Below are 19098 nucleotides of genomic sequence, written 5' to 3'. Positions count from 1 at the left end.
GCCTCACGGCATAGCTGTAGAGGGGAAGGCATGAGAACTACATTTCCCACAGTGCAAGGCGGCCAGGACGCCCGCTGGTCCTTTCACCACCTCCCAGATGCCCCTGCGCGGGCTGGCGCATGCGCTACACGTAGTCGACACAGCGGAGGGTGGGTCTATTTCGTTGGGGAATTTGCGCAGAAGGCGTTGTGTGGTATTTGTAGAAATCAAATTAATAATCACAAACTGTTATGTTCTCGACATCCTGTAGAGAGGACTGTAAACTGGGAAAATCTCGGTATTTCCCTTTCCTATTGCAAATGTAATCTGCGTTTCAGTCCCTTCCCAGGGAAACCAGAGAGGAGGGAAGTAAGAGGACAAGGTCGGCACAGCGCCACGCGGGGTCACAAGTTCCGAGCTGCCCATTTACTGCGGGACTTACCGGGCGCCAGGAAGACGGCCCGGGAAGAACCCGGCCCCTGGAAGTTCGCAGTAGCGGTGTTGACCCGGCGCAGTGCGGCATCGTCTCGGCCCCGCCCCTGCGCACGCGCACCGGGAGCGCGCTGGCGTCGGTGCGCGTGTTGCGAACCGCGACTCCTCCGAGGCCGTCGCGCCGCCGGGGCGTTCCAGCCGGGTTTCCATGGCGACTGGACGCGGCCGGCTAGTTCAGCAGCACTGCCGCGGCCTCCGGGCGCTGCGTTGGCCGCTCGGCGGCGGCGGCGCAGCCCCGGGGAGGGCCGGGTTCAGGTGACTCTCGGGCCGAGGCGGCTGGGCGGTGGTGCGCGCCCGGGGGTGCCTCCGCGAGCAGAACCCCGCACTCCCCGCTGCCCTTTCCTCTTCATCTTAACTCGTGGGGTTCTGGCGTGTCGCTCGCGGGCCTGTTTAGTGCGGAAGGGTCTGCAAGACCGGAGGGGTTCTCTCTCCGCCTGGGAAGCGTAGGCTTCCCCGGCTCGGACACGAGTAGAGCAGCTCCCCCGGGAAGTGTCCTTCTCCTCCGGCCCTGGGGAGCTGGGACACGCCGAGTCCGCTCCGGGCGCTGACGCTCCACCTGCGGAGCCGGGTGCGAAAGCGGCGGCACCTGCGCGTCTCGTGGAGGGCGTCCCCCAGAACACGCTCCGAACTCGTTTTCCTACTCTGGGAGCGTCTTTTTTAGGACTTCATAACTTTTCAGTTTTCAAACTGAATTTCAAACATTATCAGTTTTCTGCCCCCTCAGAATTCGTGGATGGAAGACATACCCATAACCAGATAATTATGTCAGGCAGGTTGGTCTGGGAGCTCTCCTCCTGGGGCAGTACTTTCTCAGATTTTAAACACAGAATGTGAGTATGAATAAATATAAACGGTAAGAAATGTAGCTGAAAGCATATCAAGTTGGCTTAATTTCTACTAAGTCTAATTTCTTTGATGTATCACTAAAAGTCAGGTCCAGGAAGATTTTTAAAAATATTGGGCTGATTCAAAGCTATCAGGCAAAATCTGTCACTTGAAAAAAAAAGTGTTTAAACCAAATGTCGTCTTACTACTTATTATGTGCAGTTAACTTTGTAGACATACAGACCTACATGAGAACATGCATGGAACTTACTGCTGTGTGTGTGTGGCCCTTAAAAATGTGCTGTTGATTTTACAGAGAAATGAAGATGTACTTTCAGTAGTACCAAAAGCCATACTGGTAAGATATATAACAATACGACAGAAAGAGCTGTGGAAGGGCAGTGAGGAGATGAGGGTCTCTGGGGCTCTTGGCCTCCAGCCTGGCACCTTAAACAAGAGACTATAATTACCTCGTTAGAGCCTTGGTCTTCCAATCTGTGAAACAATGGAGCAAGGGAGTTAGTTACAAGTTCTGTTGTAATTACGGGAAAACAAAGTACCAAGGAATAGGCTGTACTTCTCAAATGCGTAGGTGCCAGGGGCTGCGCGGGGTATCTTCCCTGCATGTAAACTCAATGCAGTAGCTTTGGGGAAACTATTAAATAAATTCACTGGCAAGTAATAGAATCTATTTTTATAATAAGCACAGCTAAGTTACCAGTAGAATGCAACATTTGCATTAATTTTTAAGATCAAATAAGAGACTTCAAAGAAGTTTTGAGCTTCCTGTAGGCTGTGCCCCAGGTTCTGGGGGGGACCTAGTACCCCAGGATGCTGTGAATGCCTTTGAGAACCAGCAGAACTGCCATAAGGTAAGGAGCATCAGCAATTGCTGGAGACCACTGGAAGGGGCAAGGAAGGACCCTCCCCTAGGGCCTTTGGAGGGGGCCCGGTCCTCCCAACACTGGTCTTTCGGTCTTTCGGACCGTGAGACGACAAATTTCTGTTGTGTTAAGCCATCTAGTTTGAGGTACTTTGTAAAGGCAGCCCTAGAAAGGATTGTTTCACCTCTGATTACTGTGGTAGAGGCAGGTCAGTGGAGCTTTTCTGAAGCTTCTTTGCTGTAGAAGTCTTTGCTTAAACAGAAATTTCAATAGAAGTACAAACACACGTACTGCACAGGTGGAATGAATTCTCAGATTAAAGGGGGAGAGGGCATTGCAGTTTCTCAAATTAGCATCTCTTCCTGCCTCTTCCCCTCTTTGTTTTGCAGAGAACAGGTTGAAAACCACTGGTTCCGCCTGCTTTGCATTTCCCAAGTATGCATTGCCTAGAAAGTCAGATAAGACAGAAAGCACACTGAGTGCCTTTTGCTGAAGTGGGAATGGAGAGGCATGGGTAGCCAGCATTTTTTTTAAGCCCTTGTGAATTTGTTACCCTCCAGGCTATGGAAAGGTTTATTATACTCATCCTCTCCTAGCCTGAGATGCCCCTGTGCAGATGATAGCTCATGTGTATTGAGGGTTTACCATGTGCCAGCCATTATGCTTGTTTTTAAAAGGAAAACTGTCTGGGAAAGAGAAACTCCTTCTCCAGCTGCCCAGAAGCACATGGGGAATTGTTAGGTAGTTTGAGGGCCTGCTGATATGGACCTCTTGGCATACCCATCTCCACAGTCATCATCAGGCTACCCCAGGTCTGTGGGTGACACCCACCCTGTGCCTCCAAGGGACGGCTTGCACCAGGTTGAGGCAGTCCTCTGTTCAGATCTGACTGTGTGGCACTCATTCCTCTGCTTGCAGAGAGGTTATTGCTCTTCCTTCCAACTTCTTGGAGCCCTCATTTTGTCCCTGATTTTTGGACACATCATTTTTGAGTGTCAGTCCAAATATAATCAGGGAGTCAACTTGGTAGGAAAAGCAGGTGAACAAAATATGTACCCAGAGCAACAGCATTTGTGAACTGAGCCTGGGGATAATGTATACTCTAGGTTTTAGTCACTGAAATAACGTGTGCGGTGGGAGGTGGGCCAACAATTGATGTGTGTGGTAAAAAGCAGCTTCCAAACCTGTTCAAGAGAAACAACATACCCACCAAGGGCTCTTGCTGTGGGCTGCTGTCCAGAAGCAGAGGCTGTGGGCCCAGTGCCTTTCTGGGTGTTTCAGACCCCTACCATGCTGCTATTGAGTACTACTCATTTTGAGGACTGGGTAATACAAACTTACTTTAGGAACTTCTGGAAAGGATTAATTGCATAAAGTGTTATACCCTCTCCCCTCAAATCTTAAAAGCCTTGGTTATAAGATTCACTATTATTTTTTGTACCCCTAAAATAAAAAAAAAGATAGCCAATTAAAATATATTCATTGAATGTGAGTTGTTCAAATGTGAAAAAATCTGTGGCTGAGTATCGGTACTCCATGGCAAGGCCTGATGCAGCCGGAGTCGCAGCCAGTCACTGACCCTTGGCAGCCAAACAGTAGGTTATGCTGGTGGCTTTGGTTCACAGATTGACAGGTGTGTTTTTAACTCTGTTGATGTTGTCTTTATTAGGTTCCTGTTGTATTATTGAAACTGGCCAATCTATTGATTTTATCTTTATCCTTTTTATTTCTATTAAATACATTTTATAGCACCTCTTTTATATGCTGACAGTCTCAATAGCACGTACTGGATCTTAGGTTTAAAACACACCAGAGTAAGTTCAATTTGAAGGTTTACTTAACTCAGGACACTGAATGTTTCACAATCCTTCCCCACCTGCCTTCCTATCTTTCTTTGCAGAGATGAAGTTTTACAGTGAGTAATCTTGGGAGTTTATGAATCCTTTATGATTTTGTAAAGGGGAATGGACAGTTCACCTTTCATTGTAATCTGATTTTTCCATGTTTACTTTCAGAAAGGAGCCAAGTGTCAAAGGTGCTGCAGGCAGAACTGCTCTGCAGCAATATGCCAGGTGGGAAAAGGACTGTGAGAAACCCCCCACTAACTGTTCCGTGTCCCTGGATAGGTGAGTACAGGCGTCTGTCACTCTGGGGTGGGGGTGGGGGGCTCTGGGGATGGAGTCCTTACAGAAATTTTAACGCTGTATATACCAAGTTTCTATTTTTGCTCTCCAAGAATAGAATTGTGTAGGAAGAATGTACAACATGGAAAGTTTGATATGAGTCATCAGCCTGTCACCACTATCATTATTAGACTAGTTTTTATGAAGTTAAACTTCTAAAAGTGACAAGTACATTTAATTTTCCTTTTTTAAAAATGTTCTTCAAAATTATTCACTTTCTGGTTGACATAGACCCTTGAAATAGGAGAAAGATTAAAATGTGCTCTTCTAAAAGGTCAAGAAGTCTCTGAATTTCTTAGCTCTCAGTGTTTTGGGAACCGTTTTGCTGTGGCAAGAGTTGGCACTGGGACCTCAGCAACAAGATCTGTAGAATTTTTTTTTTTTTTTTTTTTTTTTTTTTTTTTTTTTTTTGAGAGGGCATCTCTCATATTTATTGATCAAATGGTTGTTAACAACAATAAAATTCAGTATAGGGGGGTCAATGCTCAATGTACAATCATTAATCCATCTCAAGCCTAATTCTCGTCAGTCTCCAATCTTCTGAAGCATAACGAACAAGTTCTTACATGGTGAACGAATTCTTACAGAGTGAATAAATTCTTACATGGTGAACAGTACAAGGGCAGTCATCACAGAAACTTTCGGTTTTGATCATGCAATATGACCTATAAACCATCAGGTCAAATATGAATATTCATTTGATTTTTGTACTTGATTTATATGTTGATCCCACATTTCTCCTATTATTATTATTATTTTTATTTTTAATAAAATGCTGAAGTGGTAGGTAGATGCAAGATAAAGGTAGAAAACATAGTTTAGTGCTGTAAGAAGGCAAATGTAGATGATCAGATGATCAGGTGTGTGCCTATGGACTAAGTATTAATCCAGGCTAGACAAGGGCAGCAAGACATCCACGGATGCAGAAGATTTCTCTCAAAACAGGGGGGGTGAGGTTCTGAGCCTCACCTCTGTTGATCCCCAAATTCTCACCTGATGGCCCCCCTGCGACTGTGCCTGTCTTAGGTTGTTCCTCCCTTGAGGAATCTTACCCGTCTCTGGCTAACCAGTCATCTTCCGGGGCCATACAGGGAAATGTAAAGTTGGTAAGTGAGAGAGAAGCCATATTGTTTGCAAAGGTTAGCTTTTTACTTCTTTGCAGATTTATGCCCTGTGGCTTCTATGCCCAGCACTTGTCTCGAGGTATCTTTACCACCTGGAGGAATTATGATACTCGGTAAATTCGATATGAGGCACGAATTCTATTTAAAGTTTGTAATTAGGAAGGAAGAAGAAAAGCTATAGATGTAGCATATGAAGGAAACTTGGGAGGATTGATTATTTCTTTGACATATCTTCTTGTATAGTACCTTAAGTATGTATAGGTTTTAAACTACTAACTAATTTGCACACACATATTGACATAATAGGAATACGGTGACATAAACAAAGCAAATCTATAATTACCAGCCATCTCCAGTGAAGCCAAGAAAACCATTTAGGCACCCTAGGCATTTGTGAAAATTTATCTATGATATGATGGATATTTTCCAACTGTACTTGAACCATCAGACAAATTAAAGCAGCCCATTTCTGGGATCTGTTCACATCCCATATGTTCTTTTAACCATAGATAGTCTATAGTCATGAGATTTTGGGGTGCTACAACTTGCACCCCTCCCAACTCCTGGTTGAGTTCCAACAGACAGATCCGGTCAAATTCGTTGTCTCACTGTATGCACATGCCAGCCTAGACATCTCCCTCCTCCTTCTCATGGCAAGTCCAGGAGATGGTGGGCTGGATGCAGCCACAACCGCAGCATCGTCCGGATCCCTGTGGAGGCTTTTTGATGATCATCCCCCGGCACGAGTCCTCCAGAGAGTGCTGATGCCGGAAGCTCCTCCTCATATCGTATCTTGGTTCATTTTCTGGGTATCCAAGCTAGGCCTTGATCTTCTGCGTAGAAACAAACAGACCCTTTGCCCACACTTTGACATGCCCTCTATACCACTGTGCAGAACTCATTGGAGGTCAGCACACAGTAACTGCTTTTTTTTTTTTTTTTTTAATTAAGAGAAAGGAATATTATCAGAAAAGAGTACCTCCATAGCTGATCATCTGACACCCTTTAAGTGATCAACATTAAGGATATTTAAAGCATGCGTTGATCTTTGATTTACCAATAGTTTTATCCTGTTAAGGAGTAATCCCCCTTTTCTTTCTTTCTTTCTTTTTTTTTTTTTTTTTTAAATTTTTAATCTACACTTACCTGAAGAATACTATGTTTACTATGCTCTCCCCCATATCAGGTCCCCCCCAACAACCACACTACGGTCACTGTCCATCAGCCCAGCAAAATGCTGTAGAGTCACCACTTGTCCTCTCTGTGTTTTGCAGCCCACCCTCCCCTTTCTCCCTCCCCCCCATGCATGCTAATCTTAATACCCCCCTTCTTCTTCCCCCCCCTTATCCCTCCCTGCCCACCCATCCTCCCCAGTTCCTTTCCCTTTGGTACCTGTTAGTCCATTTTTGGGTTCTGTAATTCTGCTGCTGTTTTGTTCCTTCAGTTTTTCCTTTGTTCCTATACTCCTCAGATGAGTGAAATCATTTGGTATTTCTCTTTCTCCGCTTGGCTTATTTCACTGAGCATAATACTCTCCAGCTCCATCCATGTTGCTGCAAATGGTTGGATTTTTCCACTTCTTATGGCTGAGTAGTATTCCATTGTGTATATGTACCACATCTTCTTTATCCATTCATCTACAGATGGACATTTAGGTTGCTTCCAATTCTTGGCTATTGTAAATAGTGCTGCGATAAACATAGGAGTGCATCTGTCTTTCTCAAACTTGATTGCTGCGTTCTTAGGGTAAATTCCTAGGAGTGGAATTCCTGGGTCAAATGGTAGGTCTGTTTTGAGCATTTTGATGCACCTCCATACTGCTTTCCACAATGGTTGAACTAATTTACATTCCCACCAGCAGTGTAGGAGGGTTCCCCTTTCTCCACAGCCTCGCCAACATTTGTTGTTGTTTGTCTTTTGGATGGCAGCTATCCTTACTGGTGTGAGGTGATACCTCATTGTAGTTTTAATTTGCATTTCTCTGATAATTAGCGATGTGGAGCATCTTTTCATGTGTCTCTTGGCCATCTGTATTTCTTTTTTGGAGAACTGTCTGTTCAGTTCCTCTGCCCATTTTTTAATTGGGTTATTTGTTTTTTGTTTGTTGAGGCGTGTGAGCTCTTTATATATTCTGGACGTCAAGCCTTTATCAGATCTGTCATTTTCAAATATATTCTCCCATACTGTAGGGTTCCTTTTTGTTCTATTGATGGTGTCTTTCGCTGTACAGAAGCTTTTCAGCTTAATGTAGTCCCACTTGCTCATTTTTGCTGTTGTTTTCCTTGCCCGGGGAGATATGTTCAAGAAGAGATCACTCATGTTTATGTCTAAGAGGTTTTTGCCTATGTTTTTTTCCAAGAGTTTAATGGTTTCGTGACTTACATTCAGGTCTTTGATCCATTTTGAGTTTACCTTTGTATATGGGGTTAGACAATGGTCCAGTTTCATTCTCCTACATGTAGCTGTCCAGTTTTGCCAGCACCATCTGTTGAAGAGACTGTCATTTTGCCATTGTATGTCCATGGCTCCTTTATCAAATATTAATTGACCATATATGTTTGGGTTAATTTCTGGGGTCTCTAATCTGTTCCACTGGTCTGTGGCTCTGTTCTTGTGCCAGTACCAAATTGTCTTGATTACTATGGCTTTGTAGTAGAGCTTGAAGTTGGGGAGTGAGATCCCCCCTACTTTATTCTTCTTTTTCAGGATTGCTTTGGCTATTCGGGGTCTTTGGTGTTTCCATATGAATTTTTGAATTATTTGTTCCAATTCATTGAAGAATGTTGCTGGTAATTTGAGAGGGATTGCATCAAATTTGTATATTGCTTTCGGCAGGATGGCCATTTTGACGATATTAATTCTTCCTAGCCATGAGCATGGGATGAGTTTCCATTTATTAGTGTCCCCTTTAATTTCTCTTAAGAGTGACTTGTAGTTTTCAGAGTATAAGTCTTTCACTTCCTTGGTTAGGTTTATTCCTAGGTATTTTATTCTTTTTGATGCAATGGTGAATGGAATTGTTTTCCTGATTTCTCTTTCTATTGATTCGTTGTTAGTGTATAGGAAAGCTACAGATTTCTGTGTGTTGATTTTGTATCCTGCAACTTTGCTGTATTCCGATATCAGTTCTAGTAGTTTTGGAGTGGAGTCTTTAGGGTTTTTTATGTACAGTATCATATCATCTGCAAATAGTGACAGTTTAACTTCTTCTTTACCAATCTGGATTCCTTGTATTTCTTTGTTTTGTCTGATTGCCGTGGCTAGGACCTCCAGTACTATGTTAAATAACAGTGGGGAGAGTGGGCATCCCTGTCTGGTTCCCGATCTCAGTGGAAATGCTTTCAGCTTCTCGCTGTTCAGTATAATGCTCGCTGTGGGTTTATCATATATGGCCTTTATTATGTTGAGGTACTTGCCCTCTATTCCCATTTTGCTGAGAGTTTTTATCATGAATGGATGTTGAATTTTGTCAAATGCTTTTTCAGCATCTATGGAGATGATCATGTGGTTTTTGTCTTTCTTTTTGTTGATGTGGTGGATGATGTTGATGGATTTTCGAATGTTGTACCATCCTTGCGTCCCTGGGATGAACCCCACTTGGTCATGGTGTATGATCCTTTTGATATACTGTTGAATTCTGTTTGCTAATATTTTATTGAGTATTTTTGCATCTACATTCATCAGGGATATTGGTCTGTAATTTTCTTTTTTGGTGGGGTCTTTGCCTGGTTTTGGTATTAGGGTGGTGTTGGCTTCATAGAATGAGTTTGGGAGTATTCCCTCTTCTTCTATTTTGTGGAACACTTTAAGGAGAATGGGTATTATGTCTTCTCTGTGTGTCTGATAAAATTCCGAGGTAAATCCGTCCGGCCCCGGGGTTTTGTTCTTGGGTAGTTTTTTGATTACTGTTTCAATTTCTTTGCTTGTAATTGGTTTGTTTAACTTTTGTGTTTCTTCCTTGGTCAGTCTTGGGAGGTTGTATTTTTCTAGGAAGTTGTCCATTTCTTCTAGGTTTTCCAGCTTGTTGGCATATAGGTTTTCATAGTAGTCTTTAATAATTCTTTGTATTTCTGTGGAGTCTGTCGTGATTTTTCCATTCTCATTTCTGATTATGTTGATTTGTGTTGACTCTCTTTTTCTCTTAATAAGTTGGGCTAGAGGCTTATCTATTTTGTTTATTTTCTCAAAGAACCAGCTCTTGGTTTCGTTGATTTTTGCTATTGTTTTATTCTTCTCAATTTTGTTTATTTCTTCTCTGATCTTTATTATGTCCCTCCTTCTGCTGACTTTAGGCCTCATTTGTTCTTCTTTTTCCAGTTTTAATAATTGTGATGTTAGACTATTCATTTGGGATTGTTCTTCCTTCTTCAAGTGTGCCTGGATTGCTATATACTTTCCTCTTAAGACTGCTTTCGCTGCATCCCACAGAAGTTGGGGCTTAGTGTTGTTGTTGTCATTTGTTTCTATATATTCCTTGATCTCTATTTTGATTTGTTCATTGATCCATTGATTATTTAGTAGCATGTTGTTAAGCCTCCATGTGTTTGTGAGCCTTTTTGTTTTCTTTGTAGAATTTATTTCTACTTTCATACCTTTGTGGTCTGAAAAATTGGTTGGTAGAATTTCAATATTGTGGAATTTACTGAGGCTCTTTTTGTGAGCTAGTATGTGGTCTATTCTAGAGAATGTTCCATGTGCACTTGAGAAGAATGTATATCCTGTTGCTTTTGGATGTAAAGTTCTATAGATGTCTATTAGGTCCATCTGTTCTAGTGTGTTGTTCAGTGCCTGTGTGTCTTTACTTATTTTCTGCCCGGTGGATCTATCCTTTGGGGTGAGTGGTGTGTTGAAGTCTCCTACAATGAATGCATTGCAGTCTATTTCCCTCTTTAGTTCTGTTAGTATTTGCTTCACATATGCTGGTGCTCCTGTATTGGGTGCATATATATTTAGAATGGTTATATCCTCTTGTTGGACTAAGCCCTTTATCATTATGTAGTGGCCTTCTTTATCTCTTGTTACTTTCTTTGTTTTGAAGTCTATTTTGTCTGATATTAGTACTGCAACCCCTGCTTTCTTCTCACTGTTGTTTGCCTGAAATATGTTTTTCCATCCCTTGACTTTTAGTCTATGCTTATCTTTGGGTTTAAGGTGAGTTTCTTGTAAGCAGCATATAGATGGGTCTTGCTTTTTTATCCATTCTATTACTCTATGTCTTTTGATTGGTGCATTAAGTCCATTTACATTTAGGGTGACTATTGAAAGATATGTACTTATTGCCATTGCAGGCTTTAGATTCGTGGTTACCAAAGGTTCAAGGTTAGCTTCTTTAGTATCTTACTGCCTAACTTAGCTCGCTTATTGAGCTGTTATATACACTGTCTGGAGAGTCTTTTCTTCTCTCCCTTCTTATTCCCCCCCCTCCCTTCTTCATATGTTGTGTGTTTTGTTCTGTGCTCTTTTTAGGGGTGCTCCCATCTAGAGCAGTCCCTGTAGGATGCCCTGTAGAGGTGGTTTGTGGGAAGCAAATTCCCTCAGCTTTTGCTTGTCTGGGAATTGTTTGATCCCACCATCATATTTAAATGATAGTCGTGCTGGATACAGTATCCTTGGTTCAAGGCCCTTCTGTTTCATTGCATTAAGTATATCATGCCATTCTCTTCTGGCCTGTAGGGTTTCTGTTGAGAAGTCTGATGTTAGCCTGATTGGTTTTCCTTTATAGGTGACCTTTTTCTCTCTAGCTGCCTTTAAAACTCTTTCCTTGTCCTTGATCCTTGCCATTTTAATTATTATGTGTCTTGGTGTTGTCCTCCTTGGATCCTTTCTGTTGGGGGTTCTGTATAATTCCATGGTCTGTTCGATTATTTCCTCCCCCAGTTTGGGGAAGTTTTCAGCAATTATTTCTTCAAAGACCCTTTCTATCCCTTTTCCTCTTTCTTCCTCTTCTGGTATCCCTATAATACGAATGTTTTTCCTTTTGTATTGGTCACATATTTCTCTTAGTGTTGTTTCATTCCTGGAGATCCTTTTATCTCTCTCTATGTCAGCTTCTATACGTTCCTGTTCTCTGGCTTCTATTCCTTCAATGGCCTCTTGCATCTTATCCATTCTGCTTATAAATCCTTCCAGGGATTGTTTCACTTCTGTGATCTCTTTCCTGACATCTGTGATCTCCTTCCGGACTTCATCCCACTGCTCTTGCATTTTTCTCTGCATCTCATCCCACTGCTCTTGCATTTTTCTCTGCATCTCATCCCATTGCTCTTGCATTTTTTTCTGCATCTCTGTCAGCATGTTCATGATTTTTATTTTGAATTCTTTTTCAGGAGGACTAGTTAGGTCTGTCTCCTTCTCAGGTGTTGTCTCTGTGATCTTTGTCTGCCTGTAGTTTTGCCTTTTCATGGTGATAGAGATAGTCTGCAGAGCTGGTACAAGTGACCGCTGGAAGAGCTTCCCTTCTTGTTGGTTTGTAGCCTTTTCCTGGGAGAATAGCGACCTCTAGTGGCTTGTGCTGGGCAGCTGTGCGCAGACAGGGCTTCTGCTTCCTGCCCAGTTGCTTTGGGGTTTATCTCCACTGTTGCTGTGGGCTTGGCCTGGCTGGGGCTGTTCCTCCAAAATGGTGGAGCCCCGTTAGAGGGGGAGCAGCCAGGAGACTATTTATCTCCGTAAGGGGCCTCTGTGCTCCCTGCTGCCCAGGGGGTTAGAGTGCCCAGAGATCCCCAGATTCCCTGCTTCTGGTCTAAGTGACCTGTCCTGCCCCTTTAAGATTTCCAAAAAGCACTCTCCAAACCAAAACAACAACAGCAACAATGAGAGAGGGAACAGAAAGGAAAAAAAAAAGAAAAAACACGCGATTTTTTTTTTTTTTTTTTCCTCTGGTGCCGGTCCCAGGCACCCGCGCACTGGTCCTGCTGCCCTGTCTCCCTAGCACCAGGGTCCCTGTCCTTTCAAGGCTTCCAAAAAGCACCCACCCACCGGTCCCGCAGGGAAGGAACGCTCAATATTCTTGGTCCTCAGGCACTGGTCCCACGCACCCGCTCACCAGTCCTGCCGCCCTGCCTCCCTAGCACCGGGGTCCCTGTCCCTTCAAGGCTTCCAAAAAGCACTTGGCAAAAAGAGAGAAAAAAAAGGGGAAAAACGCGCGATTTCTTCCGTCCTCAGGTGCTGGTCTCAGGCACCCACCCACCGGTCCCACAGGGAAAAATGCGGGATATTCTTTGTCCTCAGGTGCCGGTCCCAGGCACCCACTCACCAGTCCCGCCGCCCTGCCTCCCTAGCACCGGGGTCCCTGTCCCTTTTAGGCTTCCAAAAAGCACTCGCAGAAAAGAGAAAAAAAAAAGGGGAAAAACGCGCGATTTCCTCTGTCCTCAAGTGCCGGTCTCAGGCACCCGCCCACCGGTCCCGCAGGGAAAAACGGGGGATATTCTTTGTCCTCAGGCGCCGGTCCCAGCCACCCGCTCACCAGTCCCGCCACCGTGCCTCCCTAGCACTGGGGTCCCCGTCCCTTCAAGGCTTCCAAAAAGCGCTTGCCATAAAGAGAAAAAAAAAAAAAAAAGGGGAAAAACGCGCGACCTCCTCCGTCCTCAGGCACCGGTCTCAGGCACCCGCCCCCAGGTCTCGCAGGGAGAAACGCGGGATATTCTTTGTCCTCCGGCGCTGTTCCCAGGCACCTCCTCACCGGTCCCGCCACCCTGCCTCCCCAGCAACGGGGGCCCGTCCCTCTAAGGCTTCCAAAAAGCGCTCGCCAAAAAAAAAAACTGCTCCGGTTTCTCTCCACCCGCCGGGAGCCGGGGGGAGGGGCGCTCGGGTCCCGCCGGGCTGGGGCTTGTATCTTACCCCCTTCACAAGGCGCTGGGTTCTTGCAGGTGTGGATGTGGTCTGGATGTTGTCCTGTGTCCTGTGGTCTCTATTTTAGGAAGATTTTTCTTTGTTATATTTTCATAGCTCTATGTGTTTTTGGGAGGAGATTTCCACTGCTCTACTCACGCCGCCATCTTGGCTCCCGCCTCTGTAGAATCTTTTTTTAAAAAAATTTTATGAGATTGGTGCTGAAATGCCTGTGGGTTTTTGCTGTACTAGGATTTGTGGAGCACCAACTATATGCTAAGCACTGTGTGGAACCCGGAGAGCTCAGCTCACAGTGGAGGAAGTAAGGCTCACAGAGTCCACGTATTGCAGAATTCAGATTCAAACCTAAGTTGCCTGATTTCAAGTTTTGGGCTTCTACTATTCAAACTGTTTAATAACTGTTTAGTGAGCTAAAGTGTACATGTTTTTTGTGTGTTTTAAAAAGAAATGAAAAGCCAAAAAGGAAAGATTGATTTAAGGACCTCAGTTTAGGCTTTAAGCTGTATCCTCAGGGAATAGAATTTGCCATAAAGTAATCTCATCTAAGAAATAGAACAAATGTCTATTCAGTTAAACTACCCATCAAATACTTTTCTGTACCAGATACTGTGCTTGGAGCTGGGGCACGAGTGGGAGCCGTTCCTGTGTGTGCCCACGAGGCTTTCAGTCTAGAGGCGGAGAGAGATTAAAAAAAAAGTAACAATTTATAAATTGGGGCATTTGCTGTCAAGAGAACAAATGGATTCCCTAATCCAGAGTAGTGGGGCAGGAAGGTAAGGAAAGACTTCTCTGAGGTGGTGGCATTCGAGTTGAGAATGAAAAGTGCCCTTAAAGAGCTTGGAGAAGAGGGACCAAGAGGTGCGCCACGTGGGCAGGGGTGCAGGGGGGTGGTGAGTGAGCGGGAGGGGAGGCCACCTCTGCAGGCCCTGAGGGAGGAGACTGTGCCATGCACAGTGTGGTGAGTTTTGGGCCGAGAGCGGGGATACCTCCTAATCTGCTTACCTGTGTCCCTTCTTGAGGAGGAGGGAGATAGAGAGACACTGGCGAGTCTGAGCTTTGCTTGGGGTCCGACTCATGCCCAGTCAGGTGTGTGAGCAGAAGGCAGCCAGGAGGTGGGACCCTGGCTGCTGGCTGGGATGGGAAGGCGCCGGGGCAGAAGGGAGTCACCGCTGCAGACGCAGGGGGGTACTCGAGTTCGGGGGGTGTGGGAAGAGTCCACAGCCATGGAGAGGGTGACGCGTTTTGGGGAGATACTGGAGGTGAAAGTGAGGCGCCCCGGGAACAAGTCAGAGAACTGGGCCATTTAGAGCCAACTGAGGAGTCAGGAGAGACCAGGGAGGCCAAGGCAGGCGGGACGGGGCATGTGGAGCAGAAGAGGAGCTGCTGCTGAGCGCGGGCGGCCCCTGCGGGCCCCGGCGGTGGGGCCTGGCGAGCAGCCCCGAGCTGGCCCGGGTGAGGGTGGGGGGGGGGGATGGGCAGGGCCTTTGTGTAGGGATATGCTTTTGTGTGTTACGTTTCACATCCACATGTGCAAAAAGCAAGTGGAGGCAAGGCAGCAGGTGCAGACAGGGCCTTGTTTTCTCCTGCTCTTTCCCGAAGCTTGGCAGTGGGAGCAGCAGGGGGTTCTGCGCTGGCGGGAGGGAGGTGGGGGTCAGGGAGAGCAGCATTTTAGAGGCGGTACTGGGGCGAGAGTTCTCAGAGGCTGGTGTGGGTGATGAAGAAGGGCAAGGCCTCTGACCCTGAGCCGGGCCCCTGGACCTCAGTGTGGGACGGGCTTGGCAAGGAGTCTTGAGCTTTCTCCATGGGAACAGGGAGCAAGGAAGTTGGAAATGCAGGAATATTGCAGGGTATTCACAGTATGGAACGGGGACAGGGGCATTTCAGACTTGAACTCTTATGCTGCTAAAAATTAACATGCACAAATTAACTTAGCTTTTCTCGGGGAAGCTTGTTGGCCTGAAGCAGGTTTTCTGTGCCCGGTACTGTGTGCCCTTTCGATCCTCCTGTCTCTCACCTGCCTCTCGCCTGCCTCTTCCCTTTTCCCTTCCTCCCCTACTCAGAGCGTGTGAGGTAGTCAGAACCCATCAGAACCCAGTGTGAGACAAGTAGAACCCGGGACGGGTGCGGACATCGTACCAGCTTCGAGGAAACCTCATGAGCCATAATTAAGAATGTCTTTGGGCCTCAAGTATTGGAAGTACAAGCAGAGGTTTTCTCCTTCTGCTAGAAGCACCCCCTTTATTATGTTAGTCGGGGTAGGAGGGTAAACCTGTCTAATGTCCATCTTGAATAAGGTTTTATTTCATTTAAGAGATTGTTACAATTGCTGGACACCTTCCTAAAATGTTTTCTTTAAGCCTGACTCTACTTTTGTTTTTTTAATTACACTGGTTTAAAAAATACCTGTGAATTTTTGTGAAATAGTTCAATCAAAATACAGAAACTATATGCAATGGATGATCCGACCGGTCACAGAAATGTTTTTTCCTGCAACTTTGTCATCTCTAGCGTGAGAGACTTTTTCTCTCCAGAAGTGGCTGCTTTATTGACTCTGAATGTAAGACATTTCATTTGGGGGGAGGGATCTATCTATTTCCCAAGAAAAACTGCCTGTTTAAACTCTCAGAAAGTCTCTGCTTACGTATCTCAGAAGCTTTTGATGGAGTAACACTTACATAGAGACACCCATCAAATATGTCTTGCATTTATCAGCTTTTCTCTGGGGATCCACTTCATTCTTTCTCAGTATAATCAGAATTTTAAGAATGATTATTTCCCTATGAAACATTTGATAACGTAATTTTCATCATAATTAAAAAAATGTAAACTAGTTACAATCACAAGTGGAGTGTGGCAAGCCATTTTAAATTGGCCAAAAGGTTTGGTCTCCTCAACTCTTCACCCCTAGACACCCTCTGCCCAGTGTCTTTAGCTTCCTTCTCATATTGTCTCATACTGTCGTCTGCCCGAGGGTCATGAGGGCCCGTTCCTGACTTCCTAACACTGGTGATGCTTTCTAGGCACTTCAGATTCTTGTAGTGTTTTGTACAGTCCTAAGCTTGTGATAATACATGGGACACTGAGAATGCATCGCAGTTTAGTTAGGCAATGAATGCAAAGGAAAAATGCACTTGAGAAAATCTTCTGGAGCTCGGGGTCTCCCCAAACAGTCCCAGCGCGAGGATGTGCAGGTGGCGGGGCCAGGGGAGCAGTGGTGGTTAGGGGGAAGTGACTTCTTTCCTGTCCCACTATGGGGTTTTTTTTTTTGTGTGTGTGTGGGGGTGGGGGGAGTGTTCTGTGATTTTTAAATCAATAGCTAAGGATGCATTGTTTCTGAGTTTCTCTGACCTCAACAAGAATAATAGATGTGTTCATGAGGGGGCAGTGGAGGCCGGCCCGTTCACCCCGTGTGGGGGTGCGATGAGAGTGCCGAGGATGTCAGCGTCTGTGCCCTGGGGTCCTTGTCGGTTCGTGTCCTAGGAACTGAAAACCAGACATTTCAGGGGAGAAAATACTGACGAGAAGTGTGCAGTTAGCCTTCTGTGTAAGAGGGTCTGTTTGTCGCCTCCTGTTTGGGGATGTTCGGGCAGGTGTTCCCTGGGTAACTTGTGCCTTAAGCGCTCCCCTGCTCCTCCGGTCTCCTCTCGTCTCAGGATGCCTCCGGAAATCCTGCTGAAGATCTTTTCCTACCTGGATGCTGCGACCCTGCTTTGTGCTGGATGTGTGAACAGGCGCTTCTATCATCTGGCCAATGACAAGTAAGGAGACAACCAAACCCCTGTTAGGTTTCGATGGCATTTTGATGTGGAAGTCGCGAGAACTCGTAAGACCTTTTTAAATGTTTTTTAAAATTGAAAAGAATTTTGTGAGTGTTTTTAGGCATAGACGCAATAGGTCCAAGGAAAGATCAAACTTGTTAGTGGGAGAAGTGGCCCGGTCTGGTGGCCGGCAGGACTTGCCGTCTTCCCCGAGAAGCAGACAGACCTACCCCCGCCGTCTCCCGCAGCCCCGGGCACCCACCCCGGCCGGCCCTGCCCTTGGTTGGCAGAGCAGGGAGTGTACACTTTGCTGGCGGCCACGCAGATCCTTAGGTGGGAAGAGGAGGGGCTCTGTCAGGTGCGCTCAGGGAGAACCCGAAGGGCAGCATGGATGAGGCGTAGGAGAGGCTGCGGGTGCCCTCCGACTGAGGCTTTACCCAGGCAGCGGGGAGCTGGAGAGGATGAGGCCCACCTGGCCCGCCTGGCCTGGCAGGGCACCTGTGAAAGAAGAGATGGGACTCTTTCTTCTGTTCTGTCACTGTGGTCATTGTCTGCAACCCAGAATTTCCTCTTTGGGGGTGAGACGGTGGAATCCCAACTTCTGGTGGGAATGGTATGGCCCACAGCTTGGCTCTTAGGGGCCCCCCCCTTCAACATGAGAAGGTCAGACAGATCTTGATCTCACACAAAACCACCTGCCCACCAGGGAGAAAGTGAGGGAATGCGGAATCACTGGTAGTTTGCTGAACGGATGACACGGAGAACGGCTGAGGGAGAGCTGTGATGGGTTCCGTCTCGGAACATGGAGGGTGAGAAACAGCTGGTGCAGTGGCTCTCAGAATGCCATCTGTGGGATGACTGCATGAGAACTGACTGGAAGTTTGAAAACATCTGGACCCTGGCCTGCATTTCTGGAGATTTTAATTGTGTGTTCTGGTATCTGCATTTAAAAAAATTCTCCAGGTCATACTAGTGAATGTCAAGTTTTCATAATCAGAAGGGGGCCTAATACCATTCTCTTGTTGTGAAGGGTGGTTTTTCTTTTAATTTAAAAAGATGTTTCCTCTGTGGGAGACTGTGTTGGTCTGTCTATGTCAATAGACACACACACACATTGAGTGAAATAATGAATCATGTTCTTAACAATAGTCCTAGAATAAATGTAGAGCAATTTTTATCCCTTCCTTAATGACCCTTAATGAGAGGTGGAGGTGCTCACTAAAGCAAAATGCAGGGAGGCGTTTTGCAAGAAACGGGTCAATTACATGTCCCCAACAGTAGCTTTCTGGAGGGTTCTTACTTTAAGGATAGAACTCAGATTACTTAGATAAGCTGAGAAATTATAAGTTTCTTAGCTCCTGCCTTAACTTTAGAGGCCCATGTGGTGCAGGCACCGGGCCTCCCCGTGGATTTGGGGCCATAGTTCTCATAATATCTGGTGTACTTGCATTATTAATGATGCCCCATCTCAGTTTCTTGATGGTTGTCCTTAAAAACTGAGTTTATGATGAAATTACCATCATGTTTGTTTACTTTTTGAAGTTGTGTATGTTCTTTTTAATTGTATAAGTTGAATTGTAGTTTTAAGAGTCGTAGTCTGACTTCATTAAACGATGTGTGCACAATCAAATGGGTGAACCAATGTTTTTGAAAAGTTAATAGTATTTTCCCAGCATTGCTTCTGAAGAGGAGACCAGGAGGCACATCACACCCTTTACCCTGGTGCCCATGGGCGGCCTACTGGGGGGTGGGGTAGCTGGTGCTCCGTCCATCAGTGGGGTCACCTCTCCCTCTCCAGAGATGCTGTCTGGGGCCCAGATGTTCTGACCTTCCCCAGTGAGTTCTCCATGTGCGCATTGTGGCCCTCAGCATCCGTGTCAGTGTCCACATGGACGCGTGGGTCCGGGAGGCGTGGACCAGGCTGGGTCCGATCAGCATGTGGGGTTTTTATTTTTCAGCACTCTGAGAAGCACTTTATCAGAACATTGAATTGGCCCCATTTTCA

General features: G+C 45.7%; 1 protein-coding gene across 3 annotated transcripts in view; it reads left to right on the top strand.

Annotated features, from left to right (window-relative positions):
- The first annotated feature begins 491 nt into the window (after positions 1 to 491).
- Positions 492 to 19098, top strand: part of FBXO15 (F-box protein 15) — a 47953-nt gene continuing 29346 nt past the window's right edge. For all 3 annotated transcript variants that reach the window (XM_017644508.3, XM_017644507.3, XM_073213218.1), the window contains exons 1-3: positions 492 to 726; positions 4196 to 4306; positions 16989 to 17093. In XM_017644508.3, the coding sequence (XP_017499997.1) occupies positions 620 to 726; positions 4196 to 4306; positions 16989 to 17093 (323 nt within the window). In that variant the 5' untranslated portion in view covers positions 492 to 619. The remainder of the gene's footprint in view (positions 727 to 4195; positions 4307 to 16988; positions 17094 to 19098) is intronic.

Source organism: Manis javanica, chromosome 9 (assembly GCF_040802235.1).
Source record: "Manis javanica isolate MJ-LG chromosome 9, MJ_LKY, whole genome shotgun sequence".
NCBI lineage: Eukaryota > Metazoa > Chordata > Mammalia > Pholidota > Manidae > Manis > Manis javanica.
The sequence above is the reverse complement of the archived record's forward strand: the minus strand, read 5'-3'. Positions and strand labels throughout refer to the sequence as shown.